The sequence below is a fragment of the Narcine bancroftii genome, chromosome 14 (assembly GCF_036971445.1).
Source record: "Narcine bancroftii isolate sNarBan1 chromosome 14, sNarBan1.hap1, whole genome shotgun sequence".
Taxonomy (NCBI): domain Eukaryota; kingdom Metazoa; phylum Chordata; class Chondrichthyes; order Torpediniformes; family Narcinidae; genus Narcine; species Narcine bancroftii.
In genome coordinates, this window is record NC_091482.1 from 43,384,797 (window position 1) to 43,407,752 (window position 22,956).

The 22,956-nt window shown below is 44.4% G+C and overlaps 1 protein-coding gene across 5 annotated transcripts in view; it reads right to left on the reverse strand.

Moving 5' to 3' along the window:
- Positions 1-4,180: 4,180 nt before the first annotated feature.
- rab27a (RAB27A, member RAS oncogene family) overlaps positions 4,181-22,956 on the reverse strand; it is a 141,660-nt gene continuing 122,884 nt past the window's right edge. For all 5 annotated transcript variants that reach the window (XM_069910636.1, XM_069910639.1, XM_069910638.1 and 2 more), the window contains 2 exons: positions 22,108-22,231; positions 4,181-5,339 (listed from right to left, as the gene is read on the reverse strand). In XM_069910636.1, coding sequence (XP_069766737.1) covers positions 5,138-5,339; positions 22,108-22,231 — 326 coding nt within the window. In that variant the 3' untranslated portion in view covers positions 4,181-5,137. The remainder of the gene's footprint in view (positions 5,340-22,107; positions 22,232-22,956) is intronic.

The window sequence follows — 22,956 nt, forward strand, 5'->3', positions numbered from 1 at the left end:
CAGGGGGTGGTAAATCTCTGGAATTTGTTGCCACAGGCAACAGGATCAGGTCATTGGGTGTATTTAAGGCAGAGATTGACGTGTTCCTTATTAGCCAGGGTATCAAAGGTTATGGGGAGAGCGTGGGCAGTGCGGCAGTGGGAAACTGGATCGGCTCATGTTTAAAAGGCAGTGCAGTCTCAATGGGCTGAATGGCCATTTTCTGCTCCTCTGTCTGATGGTCCTTCTACAGTAGAGTCACTCTATACACCGGGACCTGATGGACCAGGCTTTGGAAGGTCACTGCCTTCACCTTGCGCAGAGGGAGAACACCAACCACTCCAGAGAAGGCCAATTGTACCCAAATGATGAAATGCTCAGGGCTAGTTTCCCACTGGAAATGATGCACCTGTCCTGAAGGGCATCCAATAAACAACGCCTGGGATGAGAGGCCTTTCTAAAGAGGAGTGCAGTGAAGCTTGATGCTCTGGAGGTTATGCCATTGAGGAAGCCATGAGGTGGAACTGAGGGAGGGGAAGGGGAGGCAGTAAACACTGTTAATGAACACATGTGGGGCTCAGGCTGTTCACGGTGAGGGAGGAAGTATGGAGGGAGGTTGAGGAAGAGTGGGGAGGCTGCCAGAGATGGGACCTGTGTCCATTCTCGTCCAGCCCCGTCTGCTGCCGGCCAGTTACACTTTGCTGATTCCTATTACCACGTCCATCTGGGACACGACGAACCCGCTCATCTCCTTTGCTACACCTCTTTCAAATCACTTTTCTGTGGTGAACAAATGGTTCGCGTAGTGGTTAGCACGAACGCTCTTACAGCGCCACTGACACAGGTTCTAATCCTGCGCTGTCTGTGAGGAGTTTGCACATTCTCTCCAAGTCCGTGAAGCCAAGCCAAAGAAGAAGAGTGGGTGTAATTGGGAAGCTCCGCTCATGGGCTAATACTGCGCTGTATTTCTGAATTTAAAATTAAAATGATCACAGTTACTCTCAGCTCCCCCAGTGGTGATGATGAGCTGGAACAGATGGTGCAAAGTCCCTTCCCGATTCTGCTCTACAGTATAGGCACCACCACACGCAGTTCATTCATGAATTAAGCAATCCTGGAGCTAAACCGTCAGCAGCTGTGGCATCGGGGATCTGAAGTGAGCCTTGTGAATGCGGCTGGTACTCTGCTCCTTGGTGGTGCAGACTCATCACCAAGCATGGAGCAAGCTAGAGGGGCTGAATGGCCTCCTCCTGCTTCCTATCTCCCCAGAACCTTGGCCCAGAGGCGTCAACTCTGATCTGAGGGCAGAAACTGATCTCTGCACAAAACAGGAGGAAATAAAGTCAGTTGCTCTTTTACTACCAGGATCTTGTCCTGTCCACCTGGGGGGGCAGGGGCTTTCCTCTCATCTCTCTGAGCAGTTTTTTCTGCTGCATGTAGAAGTTTTACCCCTGCATGAGGGAACGTGCAGAAATAACAAGAGTCAGTTGACAAGTCCACCCCACGCAGCAATGCCGACGTTAGGCCATCTGCATTCAGCAGGTCCCCTGATGGAGCAGGCGTTCGGGAGCCGTCGGTCCTCTGGCTTTTCTTGGACGCTCAGGCAGTTACTGAGACCTGCGGCTTTAAACAACTTGACTATCATGGAGTTGTGTGGGAGCAGGGTTGGCGGGCGTGTATTGACGGACAGTAGGAAACTAAACGTCCCAACCTCCCTCACGGTGCTCTGATTGTGACTGATGTAGCATAGCAATGACAGTGCTGTGACAGCAGCTCTATCACTGGGGCGGACCACGGAGAGTGGGAGCAGAGACACCGTGCTCCTCCGCGGGGTCCAACTGCCCGCTTCTGCCCCCCTGATGGCGCCATACAGACTTTAAATAGCCTACAAATCCGATTGTGTTTTAACACTCCATGACTGCGGGGATTGCAGCAGCCACGAGGGGTTGCAGACTCCAGGGAAGCAGACGACTGGCATAGGGCCCAGAAAACCGGGAGAACACGTCCTGTTTGAGAGGGAGATGGCCCACGGGACGATGAACACGGCGGCGGAGCAGCGAGGGACTCTGTTGCTGAACACATGGGTGTCGGGGCTGTTGGCGACTCAAGGCAAGGAACCCACACAGGCTGCGGCCCGCTAGCGACTGGCTGAAGGCACACCAGATATTGGAACCGGGATGCCGGAGGGTGCTGAAGGTTCCTGATCGTGTCGGGGGTTGGGATCTGGAGCCCAGGTGCCGATGGGTTGGACTGGACTTGGCTGTGAGAGGGAGGGTGGTGAAACCACGGACACTCACTGACTCTGGAGGGGGGGACCTCTCCTTTGCTTCTCTTTCTCTGACTGGAAGGGGCACTTTCTGCTGAGGACGAACCTTTGTCGGCCGTATGGTGGACTGAAGGGAAGTTATGGTGGACTAAAGGGAAGTTATGGTGGACTAAAGGGAAATTTATGGTGGACTAAAGGGAAATTTATGGTGGACTAAAGGGAAATTTATGGTGGACTAAAGGGAAGTTATGGTGGACTAAAGGGAAGTTATGGAGGACTAAAGTGAAGTTAGGGTGGACTAAAGGGAAGTTATGGAGGACTAAAGTGAAGTTATGGTGGACTAAAGGGAGGTTATGGTGGACTAAAGGGAAATTTATGGTGGACTAAAGGGAAGTTATGGTGGACTAAAGGGAGGTTATGGTGGACTAAAGGGAAATTTATGGTGGACTAAAGGGAAATTTATGGTGGACTAAAGGGAAGTTATGGTGGACTAAAGGGAAGTTATGGAGGACTAAAGGGAAGTTAGGGTGGACTAAAGGGAAGTTATAGTGGACTTAAGGGAATTTCCTGTAATATTACATGACAATTAAAAAAGAATCTTGACTCCCCACTTGTGCTACATGTAGATCAGTCACATTCCAAGATGTCCCTCGTGACAGCGAAACATCGTCATGAGACAATGATACATAGAACAAACTGAACCAAATGGAATTGTTGTCCCAAGACTAATTTAATCATTTGAAAAATTGTACAGAAATTTATCAATGACCAGAGTGAAGGCCAACAGTTTGTCTCCTGATTAACGATACGGATAAGGGAATCTTACAACAAATATCCTTCTGGGCAATTCAAGCCTTCACTGGTGTTAACATGATTTACTCACAATCCCAGTGCCACATGTTGTCCAACCAGTATGGCACACGGCAAACAAATGGCACCAGGATTTGGCCAAGTCTGAAATCACCATGCATTACCTTCGCACGGATCCTTCTTGTGAGGCAGATTTAAAACAAGCCCCCTGTTGGCACGAGGCAATAGTCAGAAGTAAAACTTTCAGTTATTTTCCCCTCTTTGCCCGTTGAATATTCTGCTCGGTGAACGTTAAAGCAACAGATTAGCAGATAAACTAAAGCAAAATCTTCACTTTCTCCCACAGCTCTTTTGACATCGTCCCTGACCGTTGCTAATTATTAATTTGGCTAAATGTTTCTCTGTACGATGCAGCTCAAAATCTCATCACGAGGTGCTTTGATGTGTATTTAGTTGTCAAATCCATTACTTCATCACAGCAATGAGGCAAAGACGATTCAGGTGCCCAGAGATTGTACTCCCCATCCATAGCTGACGACGCACCAGTGACCACCCAGTCTGTCTCCCCATTTAATTCCACTCCAGTCAGATTCCATACAAGACCATTCAGCCCATCGAGTCTGTTCATGGCTGATGTATACATCCTTCCAACCCCATTCTCTGACCTTCTCCCCGTAACACCCTCACTAATCAAGAACCCATCAACCTTTGCTTTAAATCTACCCAGCAATTCAGCTTCCACAGCCGTCTGTGGCAAGAAATTCCAGATTCACCATCCTCTGTCTGACAAAACCCCTTCTCTGTTCTAAAGGGGTAACCTTTTATTCCATTGTGCAAAATTACAGTGCTTCTAGAAATGCAACACGCAACCATACTGGAGAAACTCGGCAGGTCATGTGGCGTCGACATGAAGTAACAGGCCACCAATGTTTGAAGGCTCCTGACGAAGGGGCCCAGGACGGAAACGTTGGTGACCTGTAACGTCCTGTGGACGCTGCGTGACCTGCTGAGTTTCTCCAGTACGTTTGTGCGCTCCACTCGACCCCAGGATCTGCAGACTTTCCTGTTTAGCTCCATTTCAAGAAAGACAATATAATTTTAATAAATACACGCCAGAACAAAAGATGGGGGGAATTTTGTTTTATTAGAAAGGATATTGTGACAGTATTTTCTGAAGACAACTTTAAAACATTGTAAATAGATAAAATTTGAGAAAAATACAATGATTTGTATCAATTTTAATTACATCTACATTCTAGAGTCTTTTAATGCAAAGGAATGTAGTACTGCTGCCACTTTGAGCTGCAGGACAGGGCAACTGGCCCTGATAAAGGAGATATTTCTGCTGACCATTTCAGTACCCAACATGGACCCAAATCAACTCAAAAACCAGTTCATTTTCTTTTTAAAACAAAAAGATTTCCAGAATTCATCTTCCCTTGGAATCTAATTCTTCAATCAAGTTTTTTTTGGCAGAGTTTATCCTTTGTGGCACCCCTCCAGTGTAACAATGTGGCAACGTCCCAGTGGTTGTTCAGACATACTCTTGCAAAGATGTAAAACGGTTGTTCAGAAAAAAAAAGAAAATGAAGCCAAAGACGCCCTTTATTTTGCTCATAACACAAGCAATCAGGAATTAGTGAAGCCATAAATCACGATTTGAAAATCATTGGGAATGTTTCATTTGCAGGAGCCCCGTTGACCCTCTAACGGGGAGGGGCAGGAAAGGGCATGAAGTGTCACTGAGATGTATGTCAAATCTACACAAGAACAGAGTGGGGATGTGTGGGTCCACGCTCGTGACTGCTAAAAAGTGCAATCACCTAACACAGCTTGCTGCCATTCATCCGTGGGATTGTCCACCGACCCAAAATAAAACTACTGCTGGGTGTCAGTCTGGCGCATCTTCCTGTAACAACATCAGCCACCCCCTTCACTCATCTTGCGCACAGGTCACCCAGTATATAATTTGTTCTCATCATACCAAAATATTAGTTTAGTCGACTGCATGCATTTGGTTAAGAAACTAAAAGAGTTTGTCAATTATCAACAACAAACACAGGGAGGTCCACCTTGCTCAATCTAGCAGGCACATTTGCCCCTGTCCTGCTCCTCTGCACTGAGTTTTTCTGTGGAGTTGTGACCATTGGATCTCACAACTCCTTCGGGGATCCACGACTTGTCCACACACCGTTCCATGCGCTTCATGATGAGCTCCAACAGCGTCTCCACCACCTTGTTCACGTTGGATGCTGTGGCCGCACTCGTCTCAAAGTAGGGTAGTCTGCGAAGGACACAAGGCATTAGCCGGACATAAACATAACCAACTGATGTGAGACTACGGGCTTCAGGAACATTGTTCAAACCCACACATTGCGACGATCAACAACAGTTCGGATCTTGACACCAAATGACTATTTAACCCTCGTTGCCGAGATGCATCAAAACATTCAGTGTGAAAATGAGAAAGAGGGAAGATGTTGGAAATAGTCAGCAGGTGTGGACCAGAGACCATAATTCCATTAGACATTCAGCACGGTAACAGATGCTTCTGGCCCACGAGCCCGAGCTGCCCAAATACCCCAATTGACCTACAACTCCCGTTCGTTTTGAAGGAAACTGAAGCACCTGGAGGAAATCCACAGAGACCCAGGGAGAACGTACAAACTCCTTACAGACAGCGTGGGATTCGAACTCTGTTCACTGGAGCTGTAACAGCGCTGCACTAACCATTTCAGGATACACACAGAAAGGATAGGACTAGTCCTCAAGCTAAAGACCTGAAGCCACTGTATAATTGGATTCTGGTTTCCTCACCTCCAGTCCACAATCAGTGAAAAACATCTCCTCCACAATCCCCATCAGTACCGGAGCACCACAGGGCTGTGTCCTTAACCCCCTTGCTCTACTTACTTTATACTACAACTGTGTAGTTCGGTACGACAATAATATCATCTACAAATTTGCCGATGATATCACCGTAGTGGGTTGTATAAAGGAAGGGGATTGGAGATTGAAAACTCGGCTGAATGGTGTACCAACAACAACCTCACACTCAATGTCACCAAAACTCAGGAGCTGATTGTTGACATCAGGAAAGGAAAGCCAGAGGTTTACAACCCAGTGATCATTGGGGGATCAGAGGTGCAGAGGGTGAGCACATTTAGGTTCTTGGGAATCACTATCTCAGAGGATCTTTACAGCCCATGACAATACGTACACAGAAAATACAGGCGAATAGTTCAGGGATTGTCTGGGATTTTTTCTTATTCTGATGAATTAAATCCATGACACTTTAATCCAATTCTGAAACCAATTTCTCTGCAACTTAAATTTTGCAATTTGAAAGAAGGGCATTCTAAAGTTATCAGAATTCTAAACCAACCCATTTCAGCATCAGATTTATCTCCGTGCCCTGTGGAGTTCATTACCCAACTGGCTTTGTTGAGGTCTCCAGTACTGTTCAACCACCAAAATGGGTGTTAAAGAGATGATTACCATGTGGGCAGATTTGGTCATTATGAGACCTCTCCTGTTCCCCGCCCATGACAGAGAGGAAGTAGGCAGAAGGCTTGAAGGTTTGTTGATTGGGCTTAGGCACTTGTATCTGCCGAGGTGGAAGGAGGCGGAGGAGACTATGACAGCTTCACAGTCCTGGATCCCGAGCACAGCATCAACTCGAGCACAAAGAGGGACCCCTCCCCCCACATCAGATTTCATTTTATTCCCCGGGAACACGTGAGATAATGGAGCCAATAACACAAGATGGGATCATAAAAGTTCCATTCACAAGTGGCCTTTTCTGAAGGTTAAAGAGTAATTCAGATAAACGTCCACATGAATAGTGGTGGAAGTCAGGACTACAAAAGGAGCAGGTTCCATTATTGTCACGTGATGCTACATTTGGAATGTAACATACATAAAACTCTTTAACTTTGCCTACTGTGAGGAAGACAGAGAGTCTCCACTTTGTCCAGCGCTCCCCTCACGGAAATGAGGCCCCAGCGAGGAGTGAACTCACAACACCTAGTTTACAAGGTTAGTGCTCAGTCTTAAACCGAGGGCCAGTAGATCAGAGAGGTGCGAGTGGAGAAATTGAGCCTCCCTATGGTGCAGGAGAAGGCCGATCAGTCCATTAATCACACCATCCTCCTACTCATGTCCCTGTACCAACTCCCCAGAGTTCTCCCACCACACACCAATAATTGGCCAATTATCCTAACGGCTCGCCTTTGGGACGTGGGAAGAGAGCAGAGCACCCAGGGGAATCCTATACAGTCAGAGAGAGAGATTTCACCAACTCTGCCCAGACAGCACGCTAGTTCAGGACTGAAGCCCCGTTGTTGAATGTGTATGTCAGCAGCACTAACTGCTGTCCACACCGTCACCAAATGTGCATTTATATTCTTGGTAATGGTGGAGGAACAAAGGTCTGAAATCTTCAACACAGCACACACAAACTTTCCACAGTGAGTCAACACCAAGGCTGGTTGTCTCCATTGGAGATGATGACTGTGACTAATTCATGCCTCAAGAACCAGCAAATGTTAAAACAGAAGGTGCTGACAACAAACGAAACCAAACTTTTAACGCCATCATCCCCTCAGGGCTGGTCAAAAAGCTCCAAACCCTGGGTCTCTGCACCACCGTCTACAGCTGATCCTCATCGGAGACCACAGTCAGTGCGGATCAGTAACAACATCTCCTCCTCACTGACGATCAACACAGGTGCACCCCAAGGATGTGTGCTCAGCCCACTGCTCTACTCACTCGACACCCATGACTGTCTGGCCAGGCACAATCAAATACTATCTACAAATTAGTTGATGACACCGGGGTCATCGGTAGAATCATAGACGGCAGTAAGAAACTATACTGGAGTAAGATAGGTCAGCTGGTTAAGTTGACAACCTTGTACTCAACGTTAACAAAACCAAGGAAATGATGTGGACTTCAGGAAGAGGAAGTCAGGGGAACACAAACAAGTCCTCATCGAGGGCTCAGTAGTGGAGATGGCCAAGAACTTCAAATTCCTGGGGGTCAACATCTCCAAGGATTTGTCCTGGAGCCTCCACGTCGATGCAATCACGAAGAAGGCTCGGCAGTGGATAAACTTTCTGAGGAGTTTGAGGAGATTTGGTACGTCACCAAAGACTCTTGCGTGAACCGTGAAGAGCATTCTGACTGGTTGCATCACTGCCTGGTATGGAGGTGTCAAAGCACAGTACAGGAAAAGGTGAAAGAATTGTGAACTTGACCGGTTCCATCTTCACTCCACAGGACGTAGTGTCTCAAGAAAGCAGCACCTATCCTGAAGGACCCTCACCATCCAGGCCGTGCCCATCACATAGGAAGGAGATGCAGGAGCCTGAAGACGAACACCCAATGGTACAGAAATAGCTTCTTCCCCCCCACCATCAGATTTCTGAATGAACAATGAACCACAGACACTCTTTTTCTCTTGTTTTGTACTAAATGAACCATATATTACAGCACAGAACAGGTCCATTTGGCCCTTCTTGTCTGGGCAAACTATTATTCTGCCCAGTCCATATCCCTCCAGACCTCTCCCATTCATGAACCTGTCCAAATTCTTCTTAAATATTAGAATTGAACCTGTATTCACCACTTCAGCTGGAAGCTCATTTCACACTCTCCCCATTCCCCTCTTTGAGTTAAGAAGTTCCCCCTCATGTTCCCCCTAAACTTTTCCCCTTTCACCCTTAACCCATGTTTTCTGGTTTGTATCTCACCCACCCTCAGAGAGAAAAGCCGACCTACATTTACTCTGTCCCTCTCATAATTTTAAATACCTCTATCAAATCTCCCCTCATTTTCTATGCTCCAGGGAATAAAGTCCTAACTCATTTAACCTTTCCCTGTAATTCAGTTCCTGAAGTCCAGGAAACATCCTAGTAAATCTTCATTGCATTCTTTCTATCTTATTGATATCTTTCCTGAAGTTAGGTGACCACAACTGCACACAATCCTCAAACTTTGGCCTCACCAATGTCTTGTACAATTTTACCATAACATTCCAGCTCCTGTACTCAATACTTTGATTTATGAAGGTCAATATGCCAAAATCTCTCTTTACAACCCTATCCACCTGTGACACCACTTTCAGGGAAAGATGTATCTGTATTCCCCCAGATCCCTCTGTTCTACCGCACTCCTCAGTGCCCGACCATTCACCGTGTACGTCCTTTCTTGGTTTGCCTTAATTGATTTATTTTTAGATATTGTATTTATCGAAATGAAATATATAGCAATTTTTTCACCTGTAGTGCACAAAGCTGCTATCACAAGACACCAGATTTTGTGACACATGTTCAGAACAATCATTCTGATTTTGCGAGGTGATAAACAGTTCTTTCCCTGCCTGGACACACTGACAAACGTGTCTGCAAGTGACGTCCAACACCACCCACATGCTTAGTCATATCCCACAAGCAGTGGGAGACGATCAGTTTCAGGTTAGCGCCCACCAGCCAGCAGTAAAGCCTGATTCAGTCAGGCCCACAAACTGCATGGCCAATGCAAGCTCCGGGAATTAGAGATTTTAAAGCACGAACGTCTGCAGACACTGTGGTTGAAGTAAAAACACGAAGCTGGAGAAACTCAGCAGGTCAGACAACGGGACTTTATCTACAGAACCAACGGTTCCTTCATCAAGGAATGAGCAAAATGTCGGCAGGCGCCCGGACCGTTGGTTCTGCACCTTAATCTTTGCTGGATAAAAGATGCTGCTTGACCCGCTGGTTCCTCCAGTGTCGTGTTTTTACAATGTGGTTTGCGGAGATCACACGAGTGCTCACTGCTCAGCTTTGGCGTTCAGGGGCTTTCGGCACCTTCTTCAGTCTCAACACATCACACTCTAATGGATTCAGGTCATACAGCCCATTGCCTTCCCTTTCTAAGCCTTCACCCTCCTCTGCAGTTCTACAGAGAGATCTCTAACTCTGGTACCTGAACATTTGGGATCAGGTTGAGTTTCGTTTTGCAGGTGGTTCAGCTTTCCTGGAGGACACACCTACAAAATATTTGTCAAGTAATTGGAGGGAAATTCCTTCCACTGGCACTCCCCGAAATGTATCCGAGTGCTAAAGTTCATTTCAGTCCAGCGCAATCCAGACCCTTCGGCCCACAATTTGGCCTCCCCTGTAACCCGACTCCACAACAATCTAACCCTTCCCTGCCTCACTCTCATAACCCTCGATTTTTCTTCCATCCATGTGTCTGTCTAAGAGTCATTTAAATTATCATATTGTTCCAGCCTCCACCACCAGCCCCAGCAAAGGCATCCCAGTGACCCACATCTCTCTGTAAAAAAAAACCTGACCCCTGTTGTCTCCCCGAAACTTCCCTCCCTTCACTTTGTACAGACATCCTCTGGTGTTTAGTATTCATCCACACTAAATGAATACAGAATTATCTTCAAAAGAATAATTTTAGAAGTTAAATTTTACTCCTTTAGAGAGAGATAGTTCCGTTCTCCCTTATTCCAACCTATCCCTTCACCATCCCCAGTTCTCTCCACCCCTACCACCACCTTCTCTCTCCTCCACCCCTACCCCCACCTTCTCTCCCTCTCACACACCCCCTCCCTGAGTCTCTCCAACCCTACCCCCACACCTTGTCTCCCTCACATACCCCTCCTCTCCAGTTCTCTCCCTCTCCATACCTAAAACCCTGATTCTACCTCCCTCCACCTCTACCCCTACCTACTCTCTCTCCCACCCCCCCCCCCCCACCGGTTCTCTCCACCCCAATCACCACCTTCTCTCTCCTCCACCCCTATCCCCACCTTCTCTCCCTCACACACACCCCCTCCCTGGGTCTCTCCAACTCTAGCCCCACATTCTCTCTTCCACCCCCCCCCCGTTCTCTCCACCCCTACCCCCACATGCTCTCTCCCCCACCCCCCTCCCCGGTTCTCTCCACCCCTACCCAACTTCTCTCCCTTACACACACCCCCCCCGGGTCTCTCCCTCTCCACACCCACCACCCAGATTCTTCCTGCCCATTCCACACCTGATTCCACTGCATCTCATCCCCTCCCCCACCTACCTCCATCTCTCCCATCTGGGTCCATACCCTCCCCCACCATCCCCACCTACCACCATCCCTCCTCATCTAGGTCCCTCCCCATCAGTCTCCCAGATCTGATGTCCTTACTGTCTTCTGCTTTTACCTGCCAGCCTGTCTCCTTCCTTCTCTCTCTCACTGGGATCCATCTGTCCATTATCTCCCCTCCCCTGGTTCCACCCACCTCCCGCATCCTCTCCACACCTCAGTTACCACACAGGGAGCCCCTGCCTGTCCAGTTGAGACCCCCAACAATTTGTCTTTGCTCCAGACATCAGTGTCTGCTGTCTCTTCCCACTACAGCTTGCAGAGTGTAATGTCCCTCTCACTACGTCAGCCTTAACACAGAGCGATCTGCATTTATCTGCCGTCAGACGAATGCCAGACGGAGGCCAGGCTCCAGACGCCTGCAGTGTCTAGGTATCTACAGCTTCCAGACATCAGTTGCTATCCTTGCAGGGCAGTGGGGTCTGGGCAGACATGTCGGAGGTGATAGGAGGAGTCGCTATTGTGGCTGCCCACCCAGAGGTCTTGGTTGTTGCAGCAGAGGGGCCTCTCCAGCCTCACATATTTACCGAGTGGGCAAGGGTCTGGCTGATGGAGAACAACGTCAGAAAATGTGAGGTCGGAGGGAGTCACGTGATGGAGTAGTGGCCGGACGGTGAACTCCAGCCCTCTCCAGAAAAGTCGGGAAAAACAAGAGAAAATACAAAGGCACAGAAATACAAGTTAAAGAAAAGTGAGTATAAAGGTGGAAAGAAGATGGAGACAAAAGGAGAAAAATCAAAATCAACGGAAAGAAAAGAGGAAGAGAAGACAACGGAGGAAAAAGGTGAAGGCCTTACCTGTCCGAAGAAGCCCGCTGTGGAGAGAAGACCCCACTACCTCAGGTCGGTAGAAAGAGAACTACAACAATGGCTCACAGAGCCGAGTAAAAATGCGCAACCGCGCATGCGCGACTCCTCGCGCATGCACGATGTGCATACAAAAAAACACACCGACGGGAGGGGGGACCAGCTGGGGAGTCGATCTCCACAGCCGGCAACGACAGCTGCAGAACACCTGCAGCAAGAAGAGACCACAGAAGACAATAGAAACAAGAAAGAAGAGGAGGAAAGGGCAGCAAAGAAACAACAGATGGTCAACCTAGAGGAAGAAGAAGAGGAAGAGGAAGAGTACAGGGAAATAGAAGAAGAAAAGATAGGCAAGGTAAAGGAGGTACTTGCTCTTGTTAGAGGATACATGGAGTCATTTAAAGAATGGCAAACACAGGAATTCAATGATTTAAGAAGAAGAATAAACAACACAGAAAAGAAAATAAATAAAATGGATATGACCTTAACAGAAATGGGGAAAAAAATGGACAAGATGGAAGAACGGGCAATAGCAGCAGAAATGGAGGTAGAAGACTTAAAAAAGAAATTGGAGGAATCTAATAAAAAAACTAAAGAGACACAAGAATTACTAGCCCAAAAAATAGATATAATGGAAAATTATAACAGAAGAAATAACATAAAGATAGTGGGCCTCAAGGAAGATGTAGAAGGCAAGAATATGAGGGAGTTTATAAAAGAATGGATCCCTAAGGCCCTAGGATGTCCAGAACTACAGCAAGAAATGGAAATAGAAAGGGCACATAGAGCATTGGCCCCTAAACCACAACCACAACAAAAACCAAGATCTATTGTAGTAAAATTCCTAAGATATACTACAAGAGAAAAGGTACTGGAGAAGACAATGGAAAAAGTAAGAGAGGGCAACAAACCACTGGAGTATAAAGGGCAAAAAATCTTCATTTATCCAGATATAAGCTTTGAACTCCTAAAGAAGAGAAAAGAGTTCAATGCAGCAAAAGCGATTTTATGGAAGAAAGGATATAAATTTACACTGAAGCATCCTGCGGTATTGAAAATATTTATCCCAGGACAACAAAACAGACTATTCTCGGATCCAGAAGAAGCACGAAAATTTGCAGAACAATTACAAAAATAGACTGAGGGATGAAGACGGGTAATGAGAGCAAAAATTATCACGATTGATATGTATGTGGGTAAAGACAAAAATAGACTGAGGGATGAAGACGGGTAAGGAGGGTAAAAATGACCACGATTGATATGTATGCGGGTAAAGAGGTATAAGAGTGAATAGAGACAATGGGCATATGTGAAAGTATCTGTAATTAGAGGAAAACATAGAAAGTATAGACAAGAATTAACAAGGGAAGGTAATGGAATAGAGAGAATAAGGAGGGAACTAAAAGAGTGACCTTTGTGACATATAAAAAACGAAATCTTTTCTGGGGGGGGCTGGGTGGGGGGAAAAGAGCGGTCACTGCAAAATCAGTTGACGCTTGCGAGTGGATTCGCAAATCCAAATGGAGAGGGGAGATGTGGTTGTCCGACAAGGGATAAAGGGCAACTCAGGAGGGGAAGGGGAGATTGGGGATAAAGAAGATAGAAATAGGAGAATAAGGAAAATGTTGGATGTTGTAGGAATGTTGTCTGGTAAAGAGTTGAAAATAAGAAAACAGAAATGGAAAAGGAGGAAAGGTAATGATGGAAAAACGGAAAGAGAAGATAAACAAAATATAAAATGGCTACGCTGAACTATATGACTCTAAATATTAATGGAATACATAACCAAATTAAAAGGAAGAAACTACTAAATTTACTGAAAAAGGAAAAAATAGATATAGCATTTGTCCAAGAAACACATTTAACTGAATTGGAGCACAAGAAATTAAAGAGAGATTGGGTAGGACATGTAACAGCAGCATCGTATAATTCAAAAGCAAGAGGAGTGGCTATATTAATTAGCAAAAATGTGCCATTTAAAATAGAAGAGGAAATAATAGATCCAGCAGGGAGATATGTTATGATAAAATGTCAGATATATTCAGAGCTTTGGAATCTACTTAATATATATTCACCTAACGAAGAAGATCAAAAGTTTATGCAAGATATCTTTTTGAAGGTAGCTAATACGCAAGGGAACATACTAATAGGAGGGGATTTCAATCTGAATTTGGATCCAAATATGGATAAAACGGGGAAAAAAATTAACAGGAAGAACAAAGTAACCAAATTTATAAATAAATCAATGCAAGAAATGAAACTTGTGGACATATGGAGGAAACAAAACCCAAAAGAAAAGGAATACTCATACTACTCGACTAGACATAAAACATACTCAAGGATAGACCTATTCCTGTTATCAGCCCACATACAAGGGAGAGTTAGGAAAACGGAATATAAAGCTAGACTATTATCGGACCACTCACCCCTGTTATTGGCAATAGAGCTAGAAGACATCCCTCCAAGAATGTATAGATGGAGATTAAACCCCATGCTACTTAAAAGACAGGATTTTAGAGAATTTATTGAAAAACAATTAAAAATGTACTTTGAAGTAAATACGGAATCAGTGGAAGATAAGTTTATACTATGGGACGCAATGAAAGCATTCATTAGAGGGCAAATAATAAGTTATGCAACCAAGATGAAGAAGGACTATAATCAGGAAACAGAGCAGTTGGAAAGGGAAATAATAAACATAGAAAAAAAATTAGCAATAAAGGAAGATACAACCAAAAGAAGAGAATTGGCGGATAAAAAAATAAAATATGAAACATTACAAACATATAAGGTGGAGAAGAATATAATGAAGACAAAACAGAAATATTATGAACTAGGGGAAAAAACACACAAAATCCTAGCATGGCAGCTTAAGACAGAGCAAACTAAGAAAATGGTATTGGCAACAAGGAAAAAAGACAAACAAATTACATATAATCCAAAAGAAATTAAGGAAAACTTTAGAGAATTCTATGAACAATTATACCGAACCGAAAACGAAGGGAAAGAAGGGAAAATAGATGAATTTTTGACTAAAATTGAACTACCAAAACTACAAATAGAGGAACAAAATAAATTAACAGAACCATTTGGAACAGTAGAAATACAAGAGATAATAAAAAATTTACCAAATAATAAGACACCAGGAGAGGATGGACTCCCAATAGAATTCTACAAAACATTTAAAGACCTAATAATACCGCCCCTCCTGGATGTAATCAACCAGATTGATGAGACACAAAACTTACCAGATTCATGTAAAACAGCAATAATTACAGTGATACTAAAACAAGGGAAAGATCCACTCTCACCAGCGTCATATAGACCAATATCTTTGCTAAACACAGATTATAAGATAATAGCTAAACTATTAGCGAACAGATTAGCAGAACAGGTACCGAAAATGGTAAATTTAGACCAAACTGGATTTATCAAAAAAAGACGCACAACAGACAATATTTGTAAATTTATTAACTTAATTCATGCAGTAGAAGGAAATAAAGCACCGGCAGTAGCAGTTGCTTTAGACCCAGAGAAGGCCTTCGACAGAGTAGAATGGAATTACTTGTTCAAAGTATTGCAAAAATTCAGTTTACCAGAGAAGTATATTAATTGGATTAAAGCATTATATAAGGGACCGTTAGCGAAAGTGACAGTAAATGGACATGTATCAAAGCAATTTAACTTAAGCAGGTCAACGCGGCAGGGATGCCCACTATCACCATTATTGTTTGCGCTAGCTATAGAACCACTAGCAGAATCGATAAGAAGAGATAATAATATAAAAGGAATAAAAATAAAAGACAGGGAATATAAAATCAGTCTGTTTGCGGATGATGTGATAGTGTACTTAACAGAACCAGAACTAGCAATAAAAGAACTATATAAGAAATTGAAGGAATATGGAGAAGTGTCGGGATACAAGATAAACGTAAATAAAAGTGAAGCAATGCCTATGAATAACGCGGATTTCTCAAAATTTAAGGAGGAATCCCCATTCAGATGGCAAACGCAGGCAATAAGATACCTAGGTGTGCAAATAAACAAAAATCTAGGCCAATTATATAAACTCAATTACAATCCACTAATGAAAAAATTACAGGACGATTTAGAGCATTGGAAAGAGCTACCACTAACACTGATAGGAAGGATAAACTGTATTAAAATGAACATTTTTCCAAGGATACTATACTTATTTCAGGCATTGCCAATACAACTGACAGAAAAATTCTTCAAAGAGTTAAAGAAAATAATAAGGAGATTTTTATGGAGAGGGGGGAAACCGAGGATAGCACTAGACAAATTAACAGAATGGTATAAACAAGGAGGCTTACAATTGCCAAACTTCAAAAATTATTATAGAGCCGCACAATTAAGGTACCTATCAGATTTTTATCAAACAAGGGAAAAACCAGACTGGACGAGACTAGAATTAGATAAAATAGGGGAAAAGATACCTGAACACATATTATATAAATGGGACGAAAAATTGGTACAACATAGAACTTCTCCAGTATTACACCATCTCCTCAATATATGGAAGAAGATTCATGTAGAAAGAAATAAAATAAATTACCAAATACCAAAACTAATATTGACGCAAAATAAGCTACTCCCTTTTACAATAGACAACCTTGCCTTTAGAAAATGGGGAAAAAAAGGGATTAAAAGAATAGAAAATTGTTTTTCAGGAAGTAGATTCTTATCCTTTGAACAAATGAGAGATAAGTACAATATAACGGGAGATACAGCGCTGGCATATTACCAACTGAGATCCTACTTGAAAGATAAATTAGGAAGCAACTTGAGTTTACCAGAGGGAAGTAACCTTGAATATGTGATTACAGATACAATGTTAATCAAAAGATTTATAAAAAATATGTATATTAAACTGCAAGAAAAGGAAAATGAGGAAACAAATGGTAAAACTAAACAAAAATGGGAACAAGATTTAAATATAAAGATAAAAAAGGAAACATGGGAGAAGTTATGCTCTGGAACGATGAGAAATACAATAAATACGAGGCTGCGTATGATACAATATAATTGGTTACACAGACTATACATTACACCGCAAAAGTTAAATAAATGGGACCCAACAGTATCTGATAGATGTTTTCGATGTAAAAAAGAAAGGGGAACAACAATTCATGCAATCTGGACATGTGAGAGAGTAGAAAAATTTTGGGATGATCTCAATCAGATATTAAATAAAATAACAGAAAACAATATACCAAAGAATCCAGAGATCTTTCTCCTAAGTAACATAAAAAATAAAGAATTTGGAATTGACTTGGAGGATGCACAAAAAAGATTTGTTAAGATAGCCCTAGCTGTAGCAAAAAAATGTATTATGTCAACCTGGAAATTGGAAGATAATTTGAAAATACAACAATGGTATATAGAAATGAATAAATGTATTCCATTAGAAAAAATAACATATAGTTTAAGAAATAATATTGAAATATTCGAACAAGTATGGGAGCCTTACATTAAATACAATAGCGAAAACCTACCGGGAACAAACATTACCTAAGTTGATGGAAGGAGAAGAGAAGAAAAGAATGGACTCAGTAGAATTTCTGGTGTATTTTTGTTGAATGACAACATTGTCTAACTGAATTAATGCAACCTAGATTGTATAACTAAAATGGATGAGAGGGGGGGGGGGATGGGGGGGTGGCTTGGGAGGAGGGAGGGGGGAGGGAGAAAAAGTCACTGTAAATGTGTGGAAAAGAAAAAGTGTATATCATGGCTATTGTGATTTATGGTGTGAAAAAAATAAAAAATAAAAAATAAAAAAAAAAAATAAAAAAAAAAAATGTGAGGTCATCCACTTTGGAAAGAAAAATGGAACCTAAGATTATTATTTCAGTGGCTGTGCAGACGGACATGGGAGGGCACATGCATGAATCGCAAAAGGATGGTTTGTGGGTGCAGCAGGTACTGAGAAAGGAAATGGAATGTTGGCTTCACTGCTGGAGGGATAAAATTTAAGAGCAGGGAGGTTCTGCCGCTACTGTACAGGGTCCTGGTGAGGCCACAACTGCGGGTGGTCAAAACACAGAAATGTTGGAGGAGCCCAGCAGGTCTAGCAGGGTGCAGCGTCTGTGCTTTTCTACAATCACAGTGTCTGGGACTGAGTTGTCTGGGACTATACTCTCTGGAATTCAGAATGTGAGTGGATCTTATAGGAACGCATACATTTATGAAAGGGATAGATAAGTTGGAGGCAGGAAATTGTTTCCAGTGGAAGGTGAGACAAGGAATATAAAACTCAAGGGCATACGTTTAATCAGAATCAGAATTTATCGTCATGACCACGTCACAAACTTCTTAAATTCATTTTAAGGTGAGTGGGGAAAGGTTTAATGGGGACCTGAGGGGAACCTTCTTCACATAGAGGGTGTGCGGAACAAGATGCTAGAGGATGTGGCAGATGTGGGGACAATTAGACAGGTACGTGGATGGGAAAGGTTTTGAGGGATAGTGGTCAAATGGAGACAAGTGGAACTTGGTTAGCAAGGGCAAGATGGGCCAAAGGGCCTGTTTCCTTTGCTGTAAAACTCCATGATTCTATGATAATTGGGGGTCACTGTTGAAATGTAAAGGGACCAACTGCCTGATCCTAACATCGATGGCTCCGTATCATTTGTTTAAGGACCCGACGGTCAAGATGGTGGTGCCTGTGCTCGGCAGCAACAATGAGGGGTTGCAGAGTCCGGGGGAGCAGTGGACCGGTGCAGGCAGGGCACTAGAAATGGGGAGAACACACTCCCCACCCCCCGGTGAGAAGGAGCAGATGATCTACAGGACGGTGACCAGTGACCACAGCAGTGAACTAGCAAGGGGCTCATAGTTGATGGACCCACACAAGCTGGTTCATGGCAACCAGGCATCAGATTTGAGAGGGAGCTGAGGGCAAGAAAGGCTGAGGGCCTCGGGTGCTGACGGCTTCCTGATCGCATCGGAGGTTCAGATCTGGGACTCAGGCAGCCTATGGATCTGGAGTCGATGCGACTGTGGAGGGAGGGCTGGAGGCGAACCCATGGACACTCGGCGACTCGGGGGGGGGGGGCACACTCTCATCAGGCGATGTTAAAGGTGACTCTTTGATTGCCTTACAGCAAAGCTGAAGGAAATTTTGTGTAATATTACATGTTCTGTTTTATTACATGACAATAAAAGAATCTTGAATTCTTTTGCAAAAGAAACAAATTGAAGTGTTTTCTCGAGGTTACAGCCCACTTCCTCCGGGGATAGAAGGAGCGGAGTCTTCAAAGTAAAACATGAAAATTTGCAGACATCACGGTTAAATTAAAGACAGATCCGACGCTGGAGAAGCTCACAGTTCAAGCTGTGTCCTTTTTATAGCAACGATAAAAATACAGAACCGACGGTTCAGTCTTGAAATATGTTTAAGACATTGGTAGATTGATAATGAGTAAACAGAGGAGGGGTGGGCAGACGAACATGCAGAGTTGAGGGTCCAACCCAGTGGGTCTCAACCTTTTTCTTTCCATGCACATCCCACTTTTAAGTATCAGTGCTCTGTGATTAGTAAGGGATTGCTTAAGGTGGGATGTGGGTGGAAAGAAAAAGTTTTAATCATACCTCATTGACTCATTATGTGCACGGTTTCAGAACTCCAAAGGGAATGAGCCAATGACAATTTTTCTCAAAGTATTTCAGTAACAATTAGATCTAGAGCAGTGATTCTCAACCTTCCCTTCCCACTCACATCCCACCTTAAGCAATCCCTTACTAATCACAGAGTACTAATGGCACAGGGATTACTTAACGTGGGATGTGAGTGGGAAGAAGAAGGTTGAGAACCACTGGTCTAACTCATCAATAAATAGCAGAGCAGTTGTGGAGCCAAGTAGTTCCTGCTCGAAACCTGCCCTCTGTGCACGGCAGTGACCAGGCGAAGGCTGTCCACCTCCTGTCAGGGCATCATTCCAACATGCAGCCAACATCTGGACAGGTGCACGCACGGACAAAGACTGGCCCAGAATGCCACCTTGGGCAGCAGGAAGGAGCTGGGCTGATGGGCCTGTTCCATACTCTCTGACTCTATTCACTGCGTCTCTTCTTTTTTTTTTCTTTGGCTTGGCTTCGCGGACGAAGATTTATGGAGGGGGTAAAAAGTCCACGTCAGCTGCAGGCTCGTTTGTGGCTGACAAGTCCGATGCGGGACAGGCAGACACGGTTGCAGCGGTTGCAGGGGAAAATTGGTTGGTTGGGGTTGGGTGTTGGGTTTTTCCTCCTTTGCCTTTTGTCAGTGAGGTGGGCTCTGCGGTCTTCTTCAAAGGAGGTTGCTGCCCGCCAAACTGTGAGGCGCCAAGATGCACGGTTTGAGGCGTTATCAGCCCACTGGCGGTGGTCAATGTGGCAGGCACCAAGAGATTTCTTTAGGCAGTCCTTGTACCTTTTCTTTGGTGCACCTCTGTCACGGTGGCCAGTGGAGAGCTCGCCATATAACACGATCTTGGGAAGGCGATGGTCCTCCATTCAGGAGACGTGACCCATCCAGCGCAGCTGGATCTTCAGCAGCGTGGACTCGATGCTGTCGACCTCTGCCATCTCGAGTACTTCGACGTTAGGGATGAAAGCGCTCCAATGGATGTTGAGGATGGAGCGGAGACAACGCTGGTGGAAGCGTTCTAGGAGCCGTAGGTGGTGCCGGTAGAGGACCCATGATTCGGAGCCGAACAGGAGTGTGGGTATGACAACGGCTCTGTATACGCTTATCTTTGTGAGGTTTTTCAGTTGGTTGTTTTTCCAGACTCTTTTGTGAGCAACTCAGGCAGGGGGAATCTAATTGACCAGGAAATTTGGGGAGGCACAGCAACGCCGCTACAGCTCAACACCACTACAGCATTAGTGATCGGGACCAAGGTTCGAATCTTGCGCTGTCTGTAAGGAGTTTGTACGTTCTCCCCGTGTCTGCGCGGGTTCTCCCCAAGGGTTCCAGTTTCCTCCCTCTGTTCAAAATGTACCGGGGGTTGTGGGTTAATGGGGTATAAATTTGGCGGACGGGCTCATGGGCCGAAATGTCCTGTTACTGTGCTGTATGACTAAATTTTCTTTTAAAATCCTCCGTACAATCCAAAAGTCTTTTGATTCTATTCCTACTTTACAGCTTTTAGAACTTGTTTGGAAATATTAAATTGAATTAACGACTCATTTGCAGCAGATTCTCAGAAAGGGGAGGAATTGTTTCTCTAACCAAGTTCTCTGCTGATTAACCTGCTCTTTCTTCAATGCTCTGTTTGAACACGAGGCTTTGTGATTCCTTCCCGTCGGGTTTCTGCACTGGACAGTACAGCACCCATCAGTCTCCAGAAATGTGAGATATGGAATAAGATCTGCTCTGGCAGAGTTTATGTGGAATAAAAGTAAATCATTAAACATGTAACTGTGCAGGGAAGGGGCTTAGCATCGTGAAAAATTGCAACAAAGACTGTTTTCTGGGCACAAAACCTCCCCATCACACGAGGGTTGTTGTAGATTCAGTTCAGGAACCCATCATTATGTGCACACATTTCACACTGACCCACCATTACACACACACGTTTCGCACTGACCCATCATTACACACACACGTTTCACACTGACCCATCATATACACGCTTCACACTCACCCACCATTAAACACACACTTTTCACTGACCCACCGTTACAAACATATTTCACACTGACCCACCGTTACACACACACGTTTTGCACTGACCCACCGTTACACACACATTTTGCACTGACCCACCATTGCACACACATTTTGCATTGACCCACCATTACACACACACATTTCACACTGACCCACCATTACATGTTTCATCCTGTCCCATTGTAACACACAAACATTTCACACTGACCCATCATTACATACACGTTTCACACTCACCTACTGTTACACACATTTCACACGGACCCACTATTACACACGTTTCACACTCACCCACCGTTATACACACATTTTGCACTGACCCACCATTACACGTTTCACACTCACCCACCATTACATGTTTCACACTGACCCACCATTACACACTGACCCACCATTACACACAAACATTTCACACTCACCCGTCATTACACACTCACCCATATTTTTCTGCCAACTCTTTTGCATCCTCTTCTTTCACCACCCTCTGATCCTCTAAGTCACACTTGTTGCCGCACAAGACGATATCTGGGTTTTCACAATATGCGTGCATCTGAAGCTGGCCTGAAATTTATAAAAGAGAATCACAACCATTGTGGATAAGACCCGCTGTTCAGAGGAAAGCATCATCCCCTTGTGCAGGTGAGAAGCCAGAAATCGCATCAACTGCCTCTCCATGGAATACCTCTTGGAAAGGACACTCTAATACCAGACACCACTGGCTTAACAATATTTTTCTTCTTAAAATAAAAAGTGAGATGATTTTATATTAAAGTAAAAACAGAGAAGTGCTGGAGAAACTCAGCAGGTCTCACAGCTCCCATAGGAGGCAAGCATATTCATGACCAACGTTTCAGGTCTGAGCCTTCCTCAGGGAATGGTCCTCCTCTGGACCCTGCGAGACATGCTGAGTTCCTCCAGCACTGTGGTGTTTACACTTAAAACAAGGTTGGATAGAGTTTTATCGTAGGGGAATGAAGGGATATGGAGAAAAGACAGGAAGATGGAGAAAAGCCCGCCATCAAATCAGCCATGATTTCACTGAATGGCAGGGCAGGGCAGGGCAGGCTCGACGGGTCGGATGGCCAACTCCTGCTCCTATTTCTATAATCACACCATCTGCAGACTTCCGTGTTTCACTCGCGATGATTTTATACTCTTTAGGTTTCAGCTTTACTGTCAGAGTTCATGCACGACAACATATACATCCCTGAGATGCTTTTTCCTGCGGGCACGGCAGAGTCATCACTTACTGGTAGTGAAATTTACCAGCAAGAAGTGAGCTCTGA